The following is a 20,289-nucleotide window of genomic DNA, read 5'->3' on the forward strand; positions in this document are numbered from 1 at the left end:
TTGATTCCTGGGCTAGGCATCTTCTGTCTCATTGCTGTTGTCACCTCTAGGGCTTTGAGTCCTCTGTATCCAGAGGCAGACTAAGAAAGAATGAGTAGAGAGGGTGAACCTGCTTCTTAAAAACCCTGACCTGGAAGTCACATACATCATTTCTGTTCTCATCCATTGTGGGAACTGTTGTTCCCACTGGGCAGCTGTCTTTCAGTGACTACTCTACACTTTGGAAGGAGGAACACAAATTTTTAATGTATAGCCATCCGTCCACACCAGGCTATTCACTAAACCTCTTTGTGCTTATGATTCTGTTTTGCACCCAGGTATATGCCGACCATTCTTTCATTTAAAAAATATGCATCTTGCTGCATAGGCATCATGGCAGATCAAAAAAACAAAAAAACTAATGTGGTTCCTAATCTTTACTCTCGAGGTGTTATTTGGGGGCCAAAATAACAATTTAATATGATGCATTATCTAGTACCAAATCAGCGATACAGGTTGTAAGTGATATTTGGTCTCAGAGGAGAAATAGTGATCCCTGCAGATTTCCATATTATGAAAGGCTGGGGCTTAAGCTTGATCTTGATGCATCATAGATAGAGGAAGAGGAACACATTCCTGGTCAGGGGGAACAGTGCATATGGAGTCATCAAGTTGTAAGAAGCAAAGTTCTAGGGTCAGTATTTGAAATGGAGAATTATTCTTGGAGAACAGTGGCAGATGAATTATAGTGATAGTGGAGAACTTTGAAGAACTGTAGAGCCTTTGGACTTTATCTTATAAAACAGAGTTCCTAGGCCTGTTGTGAGAAAGAGTTATTTTTATTTACAGCAAAGCCTTAAGAGTAATGATCAGATCTATGTCAAGGTCAGTGCCTTGAGCTATAAATGGCAGAACTTCTAGAAGAAATGGATCATGTGGCTAGAAACCTCTCGGCCTGCAACAAGTATTTTGAGCAGGTAGGTATCTGTGGTAGTGATTGGATTCTATATTCTCAACTGCAGTTACCAATACATTGAGAAGATAGGTATGAAAGTGGTGGTGGCATTTTTTTCAACTTTTCCCAACTAACCAGGCAGATTGGACATGCATTTTATCACTCATGTTCAACTGACCTACAGTTCCTGTTTGTAGGTAATGTGGAGACATTGAAGATTCTTGAGAAAGATGTAACATGATTGAAATTTTTGTTGTTATTTCTGTTATTGAATTGGAGCAGGGAGAGATTAGAGATTGGGAGCTTGATTAGTAGACTATTGCATTAGGCAAGGTACAAATAGGGTTCAGATGATGACATTGATACAGAAATGAAAGAATGTGAAAGAACCAAAACATTTGTTGGCTGATCTGTTCTAGATCAAGGGAGAAAAATGAATAAAAGATAGTTGTGCTTTATGCTGAGCTAACTGTGCTGAAAGCAGTCTTAATAGCCTCGGAGCCACAAATTAGAGGGAAGAATAGGAGAGTGCAGGTAACTTATCACTGCTTGATGTCTTAAGACATTTCATCCTGACAAAAAAAGATAATGAAGTATGGAAAGTCAGGAAGGACCTACAGTGGAAATGCTTGTGTATTGGTGCTGGACAATGTATAAACAAAATTGCTATGTTAGATTAGGCTTATGTATTATATTTAGTTATCTTAGGAAGGGGGCATGGTTGAACCCCATGCTATAGCTAGATTACTTTAGTTAGAATTGCTGTTACCTCAGTTATAAGGCAAAGATTGTTGTAGCACAGTGGTTCTCCAAGTGTGGTCTGTGGACTCCTGATGGTCCACGAGGTCAATGTTATTTTCATAATAATACTACCTTCAGGTTGGGCATGGTGGCTCATGCCTGTAGTCCCAACATTTTGTGAGGCTGAGGCAAGTGGATTGCTTGAGCCCAGGAGTTTGAGACCAGTCAGGGCAATATGGAGAAACCCCATATCTACTAAAAATAGAAAAATTAGCTAGGCGTGGTGGTGCATGCCTGTAGTCCCAGCTACTCGGGAGGCTGAGGTGGGAGGACCACTGGAGCCTGGGATGCAAAGGTTGCGGTGAGCTGTGATCGTGCCTCACCAATGCACTCCAGCCTGGGCCACAGAGTGAGACCCTGTCCCAAAAAGCAAAAACAAAAACACTACATTCATACTAATGGTACCAAAACAATGATAGGTAAAACTACTGTTTCCGTATCTTTATTTTTATTTTTATTTTTTTTGAGACAGAGTCTCGCTCTGTCACCCAGGCTGGAGTGCAGTGGCACAATTTCAGCTCATTGCAACCCCCGCCTCCCAGGTTCAAGCCTGGCCTCAGCCTCCTGAGTAGCTGGGATTACAAGCATGCACCAGCATGCCCGGCTAATTTTTGTATTTTTAGTAGAGACGAGGCTTCACCATGTTGGTCAGGCTGGTCTCGAACTTCTGACTCATGATCTGCCCACCTCAGCCTCCCAAAGTGCTGGGATTACAGGCGTGAACCACTGCACCCAGCCTGTTTCCATATCATTAAGACAGTGGTGCCAAACTGCACTGGTAGTCGTCATACTCTTCACTGCACTCAGAGGGAAAAAAGAAAACCAGTTTTACATAAGAAGGCCCTTGATGAAACAGTAAAAAGTATCAATTTTATTAAATCCCAACTTGAGTCTGCATCTTTTTAATATTCTGTGTGAGGAAACAGGAGGTGGGTATAAAGTGCTTTTGCTACAGACCTAAGGTATGAAGATGGCTTTAAGGAAAACCATGTATGTGATAGTTTGAGTTGCAGACTGAGTTATCTACTTTTTTAATGGAACATCATGAACTGACAATGGTTAGTTAGACTTGGATATTTGGCATATATTTTCTTGAAAATATAGTGAACCTGTCACTTCCAGATAAACAACTGACAGTATTTGTTGCCAGTGATAAAATTTGAGCTATCAAGTGAAAATTAGAATTTTGGAAAACTCATATTCTCTATTAAGAGCCTGACAGCATCTCACCACTTAGACTCTTTTGATGGGATTGGTGGTGATATTAATGAACAGGATTTTTTTTCATATTGTAAAATCAGTAAATCATTGTTTTCTGGATGACCAATGCACAATGCTACAAAATCATGCATGAGTAAAAGCCATTCTAAGTGCAAGACAGACCAACGGACTTTAACGTAACAGTTCAAAAAGTTTGTTGATATGGTTTCAGATTCTACATTGTAACTAACCTTTAAGAAACTATCCCTTGTCAAATTTTTATGTAGTGCCAAAGAAGAATATTCACAAGTATCTGAAATGGCTGTTAAAATACTCCTTTTTCAACCACATATCTATATGAGGCCAGATAATTTTCGTATACTTCAATGAAAACAACATATTGCAACAGATTGAAAACAGAAGCAAATTTGAGCATCCAGCTGTCTTCTATTAAGCCAAATTTTTTTTTTTTTACAAAGCAAGTTACTTTATTAGAATTTTAAACAATATATAAGTGATGGAATCATTCTAACAACACATCTATTCACTGCTTACAATTCCAACCAATTTCAGTTCTCTGATATCTAATGATAAGAGCGAAGACCTGTTAAAGTTCCTTCCACCAGTAAAACCCACAGCTCAAAGTTGTGGGAGTGATTAACTGAGCCATAGGCCTTCATTCACATGTTTACCACATTAAAATACCACACAGTGTTTTCTTATAAGGTCAACCACCTGGGAACTAATTAACATTAGCATTAAGATTTAAATAAACTGTTAGGCACAGGGCTAGATCAGGCATTATAAAACCCTGTGGTTCCCTAGTCAAGTCACACAAATCCCCAAATATTTTAGCTTGTAACAGTTTTGTCCTTCCTCTCTTGAGACAATTATTTGGGTACTTGCTTTTGGCAATAATGTAATTCACAATGGAAGTTTCCTAACTGTGATGGTGCTTTAGGCAACTTCGGAGAATGAAGATAGAAATTATGCATGATTATATAACGTAAAGAGTTTAATTTCTATTACACACTCAATTTCCATGCCCTGATTTCTCTTAGCTCTATAAACACGTGTAAATCTTCTACAGAGCTTTAAAGAGCTCTGAAAGGGAAAACACCTTTCCATATATGGAATTGATAGCATAGTACAGGCCAGGCGCAGTGGCCCACACCTGCAATCCCAACATTGTGAGGCCAGTGGGAGGACCACCTCAGGTCAGGAGCCCAAGACCAGCCTGGGCAACATAGCGAGACCCCATCTCTACCAAAAAAAAAAAAAAAAGTAGCTGGGTGTGGTGGTGCACACCTGCAATCACAGCCAATCTGGAGGCTGAGGCAGGAGGATTGGTAGAGTATGGGAGTTAGAAGTTACAGTGAGCTATGATGTCACCACTGCACTCCAGCCTGGGTGACAGACTGGTCTCTATTAAAAAAAAAAAAAGGTATAGTGATACACTATTAATTCCATGTATGCTAATATGAGATAGCATCCATATAAACTACTATCAAGTCTTTATGTGCCAGCTACTGTAATAAGTCTTTTCAAGTTTAACTCACTGAATTCATAATGAATTATGAGGTAGCTACCATTATTTCCCCCATTTTACAAATAGGGAAACTGAGGCTGGGAGACATTATTTAACTTGCCCAAGTTTCTAAAACCAGTTACTGGCAGAACTGGTATTTGAACCTACTTAATCTGATTCTAGAGCCTGTGCTATATAAACTCTTACCCACTATGCTACGCTATTCATTAGTATCCATTTAACAATTACTACTATTGCAATAGCTGCAATTATCACTCCTATAGTACAGGGGAATCTATCAAAGAAACACTCAGCTTTCACTTATCTATTTCTGAAAACATTTTTTATTAAAGTATAAGGTGCATTTCACTGATCTATTTTTATAATTGTCAATTTATTTAAGTACTTTGATTATATGATGTAAGAAAAATGTTAGAAATGTCTTCTGGAATTAACCAGAACACAATAAATGTGCAAAAATTAGAATAGAATTTACAGAGTTTATAGGCCACTGAAGCCCATCCATGAAACCCTTCATGAAACCCATTCATGAGGCCAAAGGGCAGAACAAACCCTCCCTGAAAATCTCAATTGGGCTTTTAGAATTTAAATTTAAATGTCTATACGAATTCTGCTGCTCAGTTTTGTCCTTCCACTCTTCTTAATTTTCCAGTGATATTGCTGATAACTATTGTTTTTCCTTTTACTATTAATCCAAATATTAAAGATATTTGTAAAAATTTAAAACAATCTCATTCTTACAAATTTTTGTTTTGGAAAATAGTTTTTTTCATAAAGCTAATGTTATTTATATTAATATATAACAGATTGTTATTTTCAATGAATTAATAAATATTTTAAATTTTGTTTTAATTTTCAAATACAATAAATATCAGTAGATATATTCCACATAAATAAAAGCTCTTTGGGGTCCTCAATAATTTTTAAGAGTGTTAAGGAATCCTGAGATCAAAAAATTTGAGAAACTCTGCTTTAGCATTTGCCACTAATACACACATGTCTGTCTAAAGAGGATTTTTCCCCTCTTGAATCAGGATTACTGGGAGCAGCTAAGATGCCTAGATGAAAGGTTTACCATCACTGCTGGTTAGGAAATGGATTATGAGAACTCGAACAGAGGGAAGGTGAAATGCAACCGGAGGAAACACTCTGATATGAGGTTTGAGGCCTTCAAAATTGCTTTGCAGCATAAGCCACAGTGAGTCAGGAGTACCAGGGAGTGGACAGAATGTTTATTTGTTTAACTGAGACTTTTTAGTTCATCAATTACTTTGAAGGGTAGAACACTCTGTGGGCTTTCTTTCTATTTGCTTCTGGGTACAATCACAAAAAAAAGTCTCTCCTAGCTGAAATTACATGCAGTACTAGCAAAGGGGTCTCTTTGTTATAAACTGTTCATTAATTGACGAACATTTGTGTACTTAACTATGTATAAGGCATCTCATCGTTCAATTTCAAATACAAATTAAAATATTTTTTCACATTTGTTATCCTGTTTTCTCTTTTACAAATTGTCTGTTCGTTATCTTTTTGTCTCTCTTTAGGCCTTATTCTTGTCAATTCATATGTGCTCTAATGAATTGAAATATTTTCTGTATATTAAACATTACTAACCTTTCCTCTGTCACACTGATTGAAAAATGATCTATTTAGTTTGTTGTTTTGTCTTTAATTTTGTGAGCTTTAAAAAGTTAATATTGCCCTTCAGACACCATCCCAACATCACATAAGAATTTTTTCATGTTATAAATTCTTTGTGGACATTTTTGATAACTGTTTTATTATGAGGAGGACCATAATTAATTCAACCATTCCCCTATTTTGGTCATTTAGGTTTTTGGGTTTGGGTTTTTTGTTTGTTTAACGTCTTTGCTTGCTGTTTTAAAGAATGCTGCACTAAATGTGCATGCATGAGATTTCTTCTGTGTATTTAGAATATTTTCCTAGAATGGATTCTCAGAAGAATTCTCAGTCTGTGGACAGGAACATTTTTAGTGCATGGAGGAGGTATTTATTCCAGATAGAAAACTAGGCAATATTAGTTGTTCCCTGTAACATTTTAAAAAACAGCCATGGCACCATAGAGGACTCTTCGAGTATATAGTTTTAGCGCTGGGCTTTGGGATCACACTTCACAACACCAGTAATTCCACAAATGCATTCCTAGAGGCTCTGTTAGAGGCTGGGTAACTTTTTCTTGAAAAGGCCGGATAATAAATATTTTAGACTTTGCAGGCCGTGTGGTGTCTGTCACAGCTACTCAACTCTGCCACGCGAAAGCACCCAAAGACTATATAAATGAATGGGTGTGTCTGTGTTTCAGTAAAGGTTTATTTATGGATACTGAAATTTGAATTTCTGACAGTTTGATGTGTCACAAAATGTTATTTTGATTTGTCCAACTATTTTAAAATGTAAAACCCATTCTTAACCTGTGAGCTGTACAAAGGCTGGCAGTGGACTGGATTTGGCCTGTGGGTGGTAGTTTGCTAACCCTCAGGCTATATAATAGGTGACTGGGTAATAGACATTTATTATATTGAGGGTTCTAGATATACTGCAATGATAGGGTGGATTTTATAATGAAAACCCTAAATTCAGCATGTATCTCATAATTACCTTTCGTATTTTGTATTTCAGCTGGAGTTAACCGAATTTCATATTGGCCTGCTGATCCAGAAATAAGTTTGCTTACGGAGGCTTCTAGTTCTGAAGATGCAAAGTTAGATGCCAAAGCAGTGGAAAGATTGAAGTCAAACAGTCGGGCCCATGTGTGTGTCTTACTTCAGCCTTTGGTGTGTTATATGGTGCAGTTTGTAGAGGAGACCTCTTACAAATGTGACTTTATTCAAAAAATTACAAAAACATTGCCGGATGCTAACACTGACTTTTATTATGAATGTAAACAAGAAAGAATAAAAGAATATGAAATGTTATTTTTGGTTTCAAATGAAGAAATGCATAAGCAAATACTGATGACTATAGGTTTGGAGAACCTGTGTGAAAATCCATACTTTAGCAATCTAAGGCAAAACATGAAAGACCTTATCCTACTTTTGGCCACAGTAGCTTCCAGTGTGCCGAACTTTAAACACTTCGGATTTTACCGTAGCAATCCAGAACAGATTAATGAAATTCACAATCAAAGTTTGCCACAGGAAATTGCAAGGCACTGCATGGTTCAGGCCAGGTTATTGGCATATCGAACTGGTGAGTTACATAGATCGTAAATTGGGGCTGATTGGTTGGGTTGTATTTGTCTCTGAAGTGTTCGTCTCATTTATGGTAGAGTTCATTTACTCATAGTTACATAAGTTTTGCTGTTCATACAATATAGAGAAGTTAGTGAGACCCTTGAGTAGACAACTCTTTCTCCCAGCAGTTTTGGGGTTCCTTGTAGCCTTATATTCAGTACCACATTTCTACATCAGGCCCTCATTAATCTAGGCCCTTCTTTCTGCTTCTTGCTTTTATGATTTCACTGTTCCTTGAGCCCTCCACTAAAGGTAGGACAAGAAGAGAAAGGAGAGGCCCAGTGCAGTGGTTCATGCCTGTAATTGCAACACTTTAGAAGGCTGAGACAGGAGGATTGCTTGAGCTCAGGAGTTCAAGACCAGCGTGGGCAACATAGCAAGACCTTGACTCTAACAAAAAAGTTAGCTGGGCATGGTGGTGTGTGGTGGTGCGTGCCTATAGTCCCGGCTACTTGGGAGGCTAAAGCAGGAAGATTGCTTGAGTCCAGTAGTTTGGGGCTGCAGTGAGCTACAATAGCACCACTGTACTCCAGCTCCAGAGACACAGCAAGACTCTATCTCCAAAAAAAGAAAAAGGAGAAAACCAAAATTATTCATTTTTGTTAACTCTTCAATATTTTGATGTACTGAATATTTAACAATTTTTAAAAAATCTTTACAATAACATGAATTCAAAATAACTAATAGAATCAAGGTAAAGGAATGGTGATTATTGCAGATTCTTCCAGTTGCTGGTATGTCTTCAATCAGCAAGTTGAGAAACATTTTTACTGTATTGTATTAAGTTGTATATTTGGAAAAGGAAAATATTACTTGGGATTTTTCTTTGTTATGATAAAAGATGGCATCTGTATTTCCAAACATGGAACAATATTATCACATCTTACCTGATATAAGATTTCTCAAAGTAGAATCATGATCACTTTTTAAAATGCATCTTTGAGATAAAGGGGAAAAAACATAAGACAGGAGGAGCAGTAGAGTAAGATTTGTTTGGGGAGTGTACTGTAGTAGGATTTAAAAATTATCCCAAGAAAGAAGAGAAAGTCGTCAGAAAAGGTCCCTACAGGTGCTGCTGGTCTGCAGTAGTCAACAGAAGGGAGGTTCTCAGCTGGCAGCAAATCAGAATCGCCATTGAAACTTTTATAAAAAGTACAGATGCTATACTTTTTACTTTTATAAAAAGTACAAACCCCAACCCAGACCTATTAAACCAAGTCCTTAACAAAATATGGCCAAGTTCTATGTTTTTAAAAGTTCCACAAGGTGTTCTGATGTTCAGCAGAGTTAATAATTGCTCAATTCTTCTTAAAGATTTTGATTCTGTAGGCACACATTATATGACCCCAAACAACTGCATTGTATAAAAGTCTGGTTTCATGTAATTATCTTCTATTGTGGGTTATATATTTGTTTCTTTGCCAACTCCAGCTTTGTAAAGAATTTTTCTGTAAACCATTCAAAAAGACAGAAAACATAAATGGGAACAGCTGTTGTAGCTATAATTCACTAATTACCCTTCACTAATTAGAATTCAGCAGAACCCTGCCTGTGTTCCAGAGTAAGAGGGCTATTGTTTTACTGGATCTTAGTACCTCTTGCTTCTCATAGAACACCTTATCATACCAGCTGTGATTCCAGTGTTTAAAGATGCAGTATGTATACATTTGCATTTATATTTTTTATTAGATACTCTACACTACTGTATAGTTATAAGTATTTCCACTATTGTGCAGAATTTTGTACATAAAGCCCTGCTTACGCATTTGATGGTCAATTTAAAAGATTTTTCAAGGTTAATTGTTGGTGATTTTTTTTTTTACATGGAACTCAAATCCTGAATAGGGTGCAACTCCTCTGTCACTCACTCTACTCCACTGTGCACTCTTCCACGGAAGAAACCATGTCTTAATCATTTTTTCCTTAGCGCTAAACACAATGTGCGTTGAATGGATAAAACAAATCTTTTTATCCAAAGATAAAGGGTCCACAATCCCTTATGCAAAACTTTTGGAGCCAAATGTAAAGGAATTCAGAATTTTTCAGATTTTATTTTTTTTGAGACAGGGTTTTACTCTGTTGCCCAGGCTGAGTGCAGTGGCACGCATGGCTCACTGCAGCCCTCAACCTCTCAGCCTCAAGCAATCCTCCCACATCGACCTCCTGAGTAGCTTGTACTACAGGCGAACACCACCATGTCCAGCCAATTTTTAATTTTTTGTAGGTATGTCTCACTGTGTTGCCCAAGCTGGTCTCGAACTCCTTGGCTTAAGCAATCTTCCTGCCTCAGCCTCCCAAAGTGCTGGGATTACAGGCATGAGCCATCATGCCCAATCCAGATTTTAAAAAGGTAATATGGTACATATACTGTTATATAGGACTCCCAGTGGCATCTGGGACAGTACCCTGTAATCACATTAATACATACAGAGTGAAAAAAGTAGGAATATTTGCACTAAGAATAATTGAGGGCTATAAATAACTAAATAACTCAATTTGGGTCAGATTTGGCCACAAAATAAGTGCATCAAACTTCAAAAAAACTTGATGTAAGAGATTTCAGATCAGGGACTCTGGACCTGTAATTCTTCCTTAATGATAAATAATAACAATGACAGTTTATGGAACACCTACTATGTGTCAAGCACTGAGCTTGGTGATTTATATATGTATCTCATTTAACATTGAGGGTACTTCAGTAAGGTGGATATCCCTATGATACAGTGTGCTTCCAATTAAGCTTTTAATTTCACATTATTCAGTTTGGTTTGATGACCTCATTTCTCCCTAATTAATAGATGAAGATACCATTTCATTTAAAAATGTACATATGATTAAAATGAATTCCAAAACCTCTAACAACAGAGTTCTAAAATGAATTGAAAGTAGTTGCTTATAATTGCTTTTTGAATGATGAATAAAGAGGATCCATAGAGATGTCATGAAAAGTATGTTACTAGCCAGGTGCGGTGGCTCCCGCCTGTAATACCAGCACTGGGAGACTGAGGCAGGAGGACTGCTTGAGGCCAGGAGTTCCAAAAGTATGTTTCTAGAATACCCGAAGGTAGCAAAAAAGTGGAAAAAAAAGTGTTTAGACTCTTGGGGAAAAAAGAGCAGGAGGAAGGCATCACATCTTATCTATCTGCTTTAAGTACTGAGTTGTGATCTCTTCGCGTCTTGCTTTCTCATCAGATTAGGTGTTTTCCAAAGCTAAGGATTATGCCTTCCTCCTGGGCCACAGTACTGATGATGAGAGTAGGCTGGAGTAATCAAGAAAGTTAACTTTTAAAACAGAACTCAGTGGTTCTCAGATATGAGTATGCCTGAGAATCAAGGGGGAGCTCAGGAGTAATGCAGATTCCTAAGCCTTGCCTGCCTCTCTCAGAGAGGTTGATTTAGGGGACTTCCATGGAAGCCAGGAGTTGCCTCTTTTTTTTTTTTTTAATTTTAAAAACAAGCATCCAGTAATTTTGATGCAAGAGGACTGTGGAGCACCTTGGACACTGACATGACCACAAGATTGGGAGCTAAAATAACCACACCTGTGTTCTAGAACAAAAAGTTCCCCTCTGATTTTCAGTGATCAAAGAGCCCCAGGAATTTGACTCAGTGATTGTAAGTTGACCTTTCCTTCAAAGTTGTACAGAGAAAACCCTGTGAATGACCAGATCATAGGGAGCAATTTCTGTAATAATTATAGACATGAAAAGATTTTTGAGAAATTACCTCATCTGTCACCAGCCTTGATGCTGAGTGACATCAAATCTGTTTTATATGGATGAAAATTTATTCCTATTTTAAAAGACAAGTAGTAAAGAATATTCTCTTGATGTAACCAACCTTAGCTAGGCAGTAGAGCTGCATGCTGATGGAAAAATCACATTTTTTTTTCCTCCTAACAAGGTTTAGTCTGTCCCCAGGCTGAAACAGAAAAAGTGGCTTCTGTGACTAAGAAACATAACATTAAAAATATGCAGTGTTGATGGTAGAAAAGGGGGCTTTTAATATGGAGAATTTTTATTTTATTCTGGTTTTTTATTTTTTCATTTTAGATTTATGCATAAATTAAATAAAACTTTAAAGATTTTGGTTTTGCAGGCAAATATAATCTTACGTTTATAACTTCTGCCACTTACCTTAGAAATGAGCATAAAGCCATTGATTTGTATTCTTGCCCACTCATGTTAAACTCTAAAGGTCTAGGAAGGAACCCAATTTTGTTTACACCAAAATCCCTTTTCCCTCTACTCTGTAGAAGGAAGTCATCTCGTGCACTCTGCTGTTCAGCCTCATTCATTTCCTTTGGAGCACAGCACATAAAGTACTGTTTGTTTCCTTGTTGCTGTTCTCCTTCACCATCCAACTGTAAGTCATATGAGGAAGGGACTACAGTTTCCCTCACCACTGCATCCTCAGTTCTCACAGTACTTGGAACATAAGAGGCATTCAATAAATGGAAATTTTTGTCAAGGATTTCTTTTTCTTTTTTTTTTTTTTTTTTGAGATGGAGTTCTGCTCTGTCCCCCAGGCTGGAGTGAAGTGGTACGATCTCAACTCACTGCAACCTCCGCCTCCCAGGTTTAAGCAATTCTCCTGCCTCAGCCTCCCAAGTAGCTGGGATTACAGGCATGCACCACCACACCTGGCTAATTTTTGTATTTTTAGTAGAGACGGGGTTTCACCATGTTGGCCAGGCTGTGTGAAGGAATTCTTTATGTCACGGTGCAAGGTGGAGGAAAGGCCAAGCAGGTTGGATCTGGAGGGCTAAGTTTTAGTCTATTTCTTTGCCTGTTTCTGCATCTAGAAATGGAAATTTTATCTGCTTTACCTTTAGGGTAAAAATGAGATCATGAATAAACATGTTTAATATAAATTATACAAATGCTTTGTGGTATAATTTTGAAAACCAGGGTTTGCTTGAATTTGAGATGGGAAATTTTATTAGAGTATCATAACTGTTTTAAAGTTAACCTCTTAATAAGACATTCATTCTAGTTTTTAATGCAATTGTGGCACAAATTTTCTTTGTACCTTTACTGGAAAGTAGGTATTTAAAAATGTTATCATTGGAGGGATTCACTTTTAGGAAATTGTAGGGTGAAACCACAGTTTCAGTTAATCCTCCCCAAAATGAAAATGCCCTAGGGTAAGTTCACAGATAATTGTTATTTTCTACGTGTAAATGTGCCACTTAACTACCTTAGTCCCTTATTAAGATTTTGGTAAATACTATGGTTTTCATAATTAGTGTAATTTGTCTTAGAAATTTGAAACTCAACATTGTGTAGAAGGAAAAAGTAAATCCTTAATATGTAGAATTTCTATTTTGTTTTTTAATTTTCTGTTTCAGATTAATGGTTTTAAGAAGTACAGCTTTACTTTTGCAAAGGTTTTGGTTCTACAGGGAAATTATAATCTTATGTTTGTTTATAACTTCTGCTATTTGATTTAGAAATGGGCAAGATGTCATTAACTTGCATTCTTTTTCCCTCAAGGTAAACTGAAGGTCAAAGAAAGGACAACATTTTGTTTAAATCAGAATTCTCTTCATGTACTTTCTAGCAATAGATAGATAGATCCATAAAGATTTGTTTATGTTTGTATGAGAAGTTTGAACTTTTTTCTTAGCAAGAACATTTTCATAAGATATATTTTCCATGATTAGAGTATAAATAATGCTGGGAAAAGACAAATTTGGTTGTTGTGAACAGTTATTACACAAAATCCATTAGTTCTGAAACCTTTATTAAATTTTATCATCTATCAGAAGTAGTCGTTTAGAAACCGGCTTGTTAATGGAGAATCAATGAAGTTGCACTTAGTTCTGGCTACAGCTTTGAGGGACCTGACTGTGGACACTGCCATTTAGTGGCCTCCACATACGTATGTGTGACTGAGTTGGTAGTGACTCTCTCTAGTTATTTAGTACCTAGCTCCCATATTCCATACTTAAAAGTGTTTATTTTAATACTTTTCTGTAATTAGTGAAGATACAAGGATTGCTGCTACATTTATGAAGTATGTTTCAATACAAGTTTTTATTACTTTTGGAAAAATATATTTCTAAAACTAACATATCATAATTTTTACTGAGTTAAATGCCATATATCTTTCAGAGGATCATAAAACAGGAGTTGGGGCAGTCATTTGGGCAGAAGGGAAATCTGTAAGTATGAAAACAATTCTTTAAATATTTAACCTGGATTTTGTTTAAACATAGTTCAGTCTTCAGTGCATTACAGGTTATTGACTGCCAAGGCGGGCAGATCACAAGGTCAGGAGATTGAGACCATCCTGGCTAACACAATGAAACCTCATCTCTACTAAAAAAAAAAAAAAAAAAAATACAAAAATTAGCTGGGTGTGGTGGCGGGCGCCTGTAGTCCCAGCTACTCGGGAGGCTGAGGCAGGAGAATGGTGTGAACCCGGGAGGCCGAGCTTGCTGTGAGCAGAGATCGCATCACTGCACTCCAGCCTGGGTGACAGAGCGAGACTCCGTCTCAAAAAAAAAAAAAAAGATTAATATTTTTGTAATGGTGCATTTATGAAGATCTATAAAGATTTGCTCATCCCTCAACAGTTTTCTAGATAGACGCATTCATTCAGCAAACATTTGTTAAACACTCTCTACAGGTTAGGCACTGTGCCACAGTGAATGCTGGGGATTAAAGATCACATTTTATGGCCTCATAGTTTAGTGATGGAGATGTAGAAGTAAAAAATAACTGATATGTAAGTGTAATTATAACTGATATCATGAGAACATAGAGGAGGAACCTTTGCTTGGAAAAATAAGTAAATACTCTTGGTGAATATTATTAATGTTAATAATATAATATTCTTGAAGAATAAGATAATTTCTTCAGACAGAGCAAGTCAATAGGACCAGGAGGATAACATGAATATTCTTGGTGAATATTCTTTTTTTTTTTTTTTTGAGACAGAGTCCCCCTCTGTCACCCAGGCTGGAGTGCAGTGGTGCAATCTTGGCTCACTGCAACCTCTGCCTCCTGGGTTCAAGTGATTCTCATGCCTCAGCCTCTTGAATAGCTGGGACTACAGGCATGTACCACCACACCTGGCTCATTTTTGTATTTTTAGTAGAGATGGGATTTTGCCATGTTGACCAGGCTGGTCTTGAACTCCTGGCCTCAAGCAGTCCACCCTCTTCTGCCTCCCAAAGTGCTGGGATCACAGGTGTGAGCCACCATGCCTGCCCTGAATATTCTTAATATTAATATTAATAATGTTAAAATTCTTGAAGATTAGGAGGATATCATCAGACAGAGCAAGTTAATGGGACCAGGAGAATAACACACAGAGACTGGGGTGAGAGAGAGAATATGGGAAAACGCATTTGATTTGGCACATAGAGTAAGCAACAAAGTGGACGGGACCATGAAGAACTCTATATTCCATGTAAAGATTTTGGACTTTATCCTGGCAGTGACATACTATAGCACAGCACTAACCAGTAGAGAGAAAAGGCAAGGCTCAAACTGAATTTTAAATTTTCTAGGAGCCATATATATATAGAGAGAGAGAGAGAGAGAGAGAGACAGAGTCTCACTCTGTTGCCAGGCTGGAGTGCAGTGGTGCAGTCTGAGCTCACTGCAACCTCTGCCTCCTGGGTTCAAGCAATTCTCCTGTCTCAGCCTCCCCAGTAGCTGGGACTACAGGTGTGTGCCACCACACCCAGCTAATTTTTGTGTTTTTAGTAGAGATGGTGTTTCACCATGTTGTCCAGAATGGTCTCAATCTCTTGACTTCGTGATCCACCTGCCTTGGCCTCCCAAAGTGCTGGGATTACAGGTGTGAACCACTGCGCCCAGCTGGAGCCATATTTTTAAAAGGAAAACATAAATTAATTTTAAGAAAATATTTAATCATGTAATCAATAAAAAATTATTGATGAAATATTCTGCATTTAAAAAATATTAAATCTTCAAAATTCTATGTGTATTTTACACCTGCAGCACCTCTCAATCTAGACTAACCACATGTGGCTAGTGGCGACTGTATTGGACAGTGCATTCCAAGAATGTTCCAAGTGGGGAAATGATTTGATCAGATTTGCATTATAAATAGAATGAGGTAGGGCTAGACAGAAAATAAGGAGATTAATAAAAAGAGATGAGGACTTGGAGATGTGGGGATGGGTTAGGAGGCTAGAATCAAGAGATATTTAGTAACTATATAGCTGACTGAAAGGTGAGCCTACATTTTGCCTCAGGGACTTCACAGAAAGTAATCTGACAATTTGCTTTGATGTTTCACAAACTCCTCAAGTTCACTCATCCAGTATCTTCCCTGCTAACCTCCTCCCTCATCAGTGGTCACCATCTTGTCTGTTACTGTACACATACAATCACCTAGCACAATGGATTCCACCTTCAAAATACCTCTTGACTCTACTTACCGCTACCCCAACTGTTAACTCCTACTAGAATACTAGGCTCCTCTGCCAGAAATTCCTCAGCACTTGTACAACTTGTCTGTGACATTCATCACAGTTAAAGTTATCTGTTCAATTTCTTACCCTCCCCAGACTAGAAGGCTCATGAGGGTAGGGACTCTCTGTCTTGTTTACAGTTGTATTCCAGCACCTAGCGTAGGTCTAACTGGTGGTTGGAACTCTCATTTGTGTGTACATGAATGCTCAGCAGACTTTTGGCTTAACATCTGGTTGTTAATGATTTTGTGGAGAATGTCAGTTTCTAGTTATCTCTAGAGTAGGCCAGCAGGCAGCACGGTGAAATGGAAAGACACATGGCTTAGAGTCAAGTAACCTGGGCTTGAATTCTGGCTATGTTACTTACTCATTTTGTGACCCTAGACAATTAATCACTCTTGTCCTCAGTTTCCTTATCTGTAAAACAGTAATATTAATAGTATCACTCTTTAGGTTGTTTCAAGAATTGATCAAATGAAATGACCCATGTAAAACTCAGTATGGCTGGGTACAGTGGCTCATGCCTGTAATCCAGCACTTTGGGAGGTGGGGGTGGGAGGATTCCTTGAGCCCAGGAGTCCAAGACAATCCTGGGCATCATGGTGAGACCCCGTCGCTACAAAAAATGAAAAAATTAGCCAGGCATAGTGACATGCGCCTGTGGTCCCAGCTACTTGGGAGGCTGAGGTGGGAGAATGACTTGAGCCCAGGAAGTCAAACCTGGGCGACAGAGTGAGACCCTGTCTCTAAATAAATAAATAAATAAATAAATAACTCAGCATAATGTTTGACATTTAGTAAATGTTCAAACAGATTTATTAATGAGATAATATTTTGTTTGCAGGCTTTTGTTGGCTCACTATTACATGATTTTTATGAAGCTGCTACAGTAATGAGTCTGTTGATATTATCATGAGTAATTATAATATATTGAAATTTAATGAGTTTTATAGTATATTGCAAAAAAACTATTACACACACATTACTGATATAATATTTCATTCTAATAATTGATAAAGCATTCATATTAACTACGATTTCTCTTTAAAAGAGAAATAAGAAAGAGCCATTGAAGTAAGAAGTTCTATAATAATATGCATATAATAGAGGCTTAATAAATACTGAAGATGAAAAATGCATTTTTTATTTTCCAACTAAATCACAATAGCACATTTTTAGCCCAACAGAAATTTTCTGTTTAAAGTATTTAAAAGTTTTTGACTTGCTAACCAGTAGCATGGCATAGAGCACATAAGAAATTAACAATCACTTGATGAGTACCTGCTATGTACAGAATACTCGAACATGTTGAAGGGATAGAAAAGAAATATATAACATGGTTTCTGCTCTCCAGGATCTATAATTTATTTGGGAAGTAATATCTGAATCAAGTGATATAATTTGTTAGTTAAGTAAGATAGTATTTAATTAATTGCAAAAAACAAGGACTTCCTTGAGATTATAGATTAGAGAGGTGGTCAGCCTTCTTGGAATTTAGCTTTGACAAGATCACACTGCAGTAGGAGTATCTGGTATTATATTTTTTGATAGCTCAGTTTACTGTAGAAAATCGAATGAATATTCATTATACAAAGTATGATAGCAAGCTTCAAAAATACATTGCAAAGTGTCTTTTCAGAACATTGAAACTAACCATTGGTTTGCTCACTCTCGTAGAGAAATTGTGATGGAACAGGTGCCATGTACTTTGTAGGATGTGGTTACAATGCTTTTCCTGTTGGATCTGAATATGCTGACTTCCCTCACATGGATGACAAGCAGAAAGACAGAGAAATAAGGAAATTCAGATACATCATACATGCGGAACAGAATGCCTTGACATTTAGGTATGAAATCCTTCTTGGTGTACTTGTACCCTGTAGCAAGGGTTGGTTGAAATTAATTTTCTTATAATTGTAATTTATTTCCTTTTTCAAATTCCAAGAAAGTTTCCTTTCAGAAGTATAACTTTGGTAAAGCTTGGTCCTCACTGCCAGACCTGAAGCTATGACCTGACCTGAGGTCATCGCCTCTTCAGGTCTTCCCAATTTGTTGAGCATGTCTTTTTTTCCCTTGCCTCTCTCCAATATGAAACTGCTTTAAGTTTATCCTTTGGGATCTTGCTCAGCCTCTCATATTTCTGGATGTTAAGAGCTCCTTTGTTTTCTAAATCTGGAGCACGCATTTATTAATACAGTTACACGCCACAGAAAGACATTTTGAGCAACGATGGACTACATGCACAACGTGTTCCCATAAGATTATAACAGAGCTGAAAAATTCCTGTTACTGAGTGAAGTAGCCATTGTAACATCACACGTTACCTTTTTTATGTTCAGATACACAAATACTTACCATTGTGTTACAATGGCCTGCAGTATTCAGAATAGGGATTTATAATGAACCAAATTGCTTTAAAAGAGCTTTTGTTAGCGATTATAGCTGTTAATTTACATCATTTTCACAAACACTTCTCAGCCTTTACCATTAAGGTTAAGGGATTAAAAAACTGTGTAAGACATGGCTCCTGTCCTTGGAGAGCTTCTAATGCAGTAGGGGATATGAGACGGCATCCACCTCGTGCTGTGGATTCTGTGGGAAGGGCAAATGTAAAGTGCTGCGGACATTCTGGAGCTGCTATGGACAAATGGGAGAGTGCAAGAGAAAGGCTTTAGGGAAGAACTGGCATCTGAACTGAGCTTTAAAGGATTCCTAGACTGGGGCAATTGGAAGGGAAGGGAAGACCATTCTTGCTTCTAGCATAAGCAACGGTCTAGAAGTAGGAAAATCCGTGGTGTGTTTAGGAGCATGAATATTCCAGTTAGGTTGGAATGTGGACACAAGGGAAAGGCAGCTCACAAGGACAGGCTGGGACTGGACTCGAGAGGACTTTGAGTTTATGCTCCATTTGGTAGGCAGCGGGGAAATGGAATGGCATTGACAGAGCCATACGCTATAGATTATGTAGGTAGTATTGTTTGAACAGACTAGATGCATAGAATTCTGTTGCCCTAGTCCAGGTGAACGTAAATAACAGTCTCAACAAGGAAGATGGATATGGAAGGCTGGCGGTGGAGGAATTGAAGATGGCTGGCTGAGAGCTACGTAAGCCTCAGAACCCGGAAGTCAGTCCTTGCAGCCCCAGTCGTTAGTCCTAAACTACCCTCAGCATGCAAAATTTCACCCAAAATTCCCTCTATTCTTTTCCTTGTCCTCTTCATTACAGATTTACTTGCTTCATTTTGTACAGAGGTGTGAATATATCAAATATAAACTTTTCTTTTTAAAAGTATCGTATGATAGGGAAGGGGTAAGGGAACTATAAGTCAAAACAGAACTTAAGTATTTAATTATTCATTTAGTAAATATTTATTGACTATCCACTAGGTACCAGATAGGGCTGTGTCATTTGTCTAACAAGATGAGTTAGTGTCTAATCAGACATGGTTAGCTCTTAAGGTATCAGTTTCAAATCTAATTCCAGTATTCTATACAGGTACTTATTTAGAAAGCATTGGGGGGTTTTTCTCTCTTTCTTTGGTGTCTGTATCTTCCTGATTTCATTTATTTTGTAATCTGAAACTGAACCTCTTACTTAGAATCAATAAATTATTTTTAGTTATAATAATTGTCATGTTCAGGTTGTATCATAACACTTTTGTGGGTTTACATACTTTGAACATTCAGTAATTCAGCAAGTCTAAGGCTTGATGATCATTATTAATAATGTCATAAATCTGTTTTTAAAACAGCTCAATTTTAGTGTTTAAAGATTTTTCTAAAAAATAACTTACCCTTTCAGAAACGACCTTTCTGATATTTTATAATTTTTTTTGTAGGTGTCAAGAAATAAAACCAGAAGAAAGAAGCATGATTTTTGTGACAAAGTGCCCATGTGATGAGTGTGTACCTTTAATTAAAGGTGCAGGCATAAAACAAATCTATGCAGGAGATGTAGATGTTGGAAAAAAGAAGGCAGACATCTCTTACATGAGGTTCGGGGAGCTTGAAGGTGTTAGCAAATTTACGGTAAGTAGATACACATTTTTTTCAGGTGTATTTTGTATTATGTTGTTAGGTACCCTGCTGCAATATTGTA

At 37.5% G+C, this 20,289-nt stretch overlaps 1 protein-coding gene across 4 annotated transcripts in view; it reads left to right on the plus strand.

The window, feature by feature from the left end:
* CDADC1 (cytidine and dCMP deaminase domain containing 1) overlaps positions 1-20,289 on the plus strand; it is a 45,494-nt gene that overhangs the window by 12,489 nt on the left and 12,716 nt on the right. For all 4 annotated transcript variants that reach the window (XM_004054512.5, XM_004054513.5, XM_055359839.2 and 1 more), the window contains 4 exons: positions 7,125-7,694; positions 13,855-13,904; positions 17,868-18,037; positions 20,030-20,219. In XM_004054512.5, the coding sequence (XP_004054560.3) occupies positions 7,125-7,694; positions 13,855-13,904; positions 17,868-18,037; positions 20,030-20,219 (980 nt within the window). The remainder of the gene's footprint in view (positions 1-7,124; positions 7,695-13,854; positions 13,905-17,867; positions 18,038-20,029; positions 20,220-20,289) is intronic.

Source organism: Gorilla gorilla, chromosome 14, assembly GCF_029281585.2.
Source record: "Gorilla gorilla gorilla isolate KB3781 chromosome 14, NHGRI_mGorGor1-v2.1_pri, whole genome shotgun sequence".
Taxonomy (NCBI): domain Eukaryota; kingdom Metazoa; phylum Chordata; class Mammalia; order Primates; family Hominidae; genus Gorilla; species Gorilla gorilla.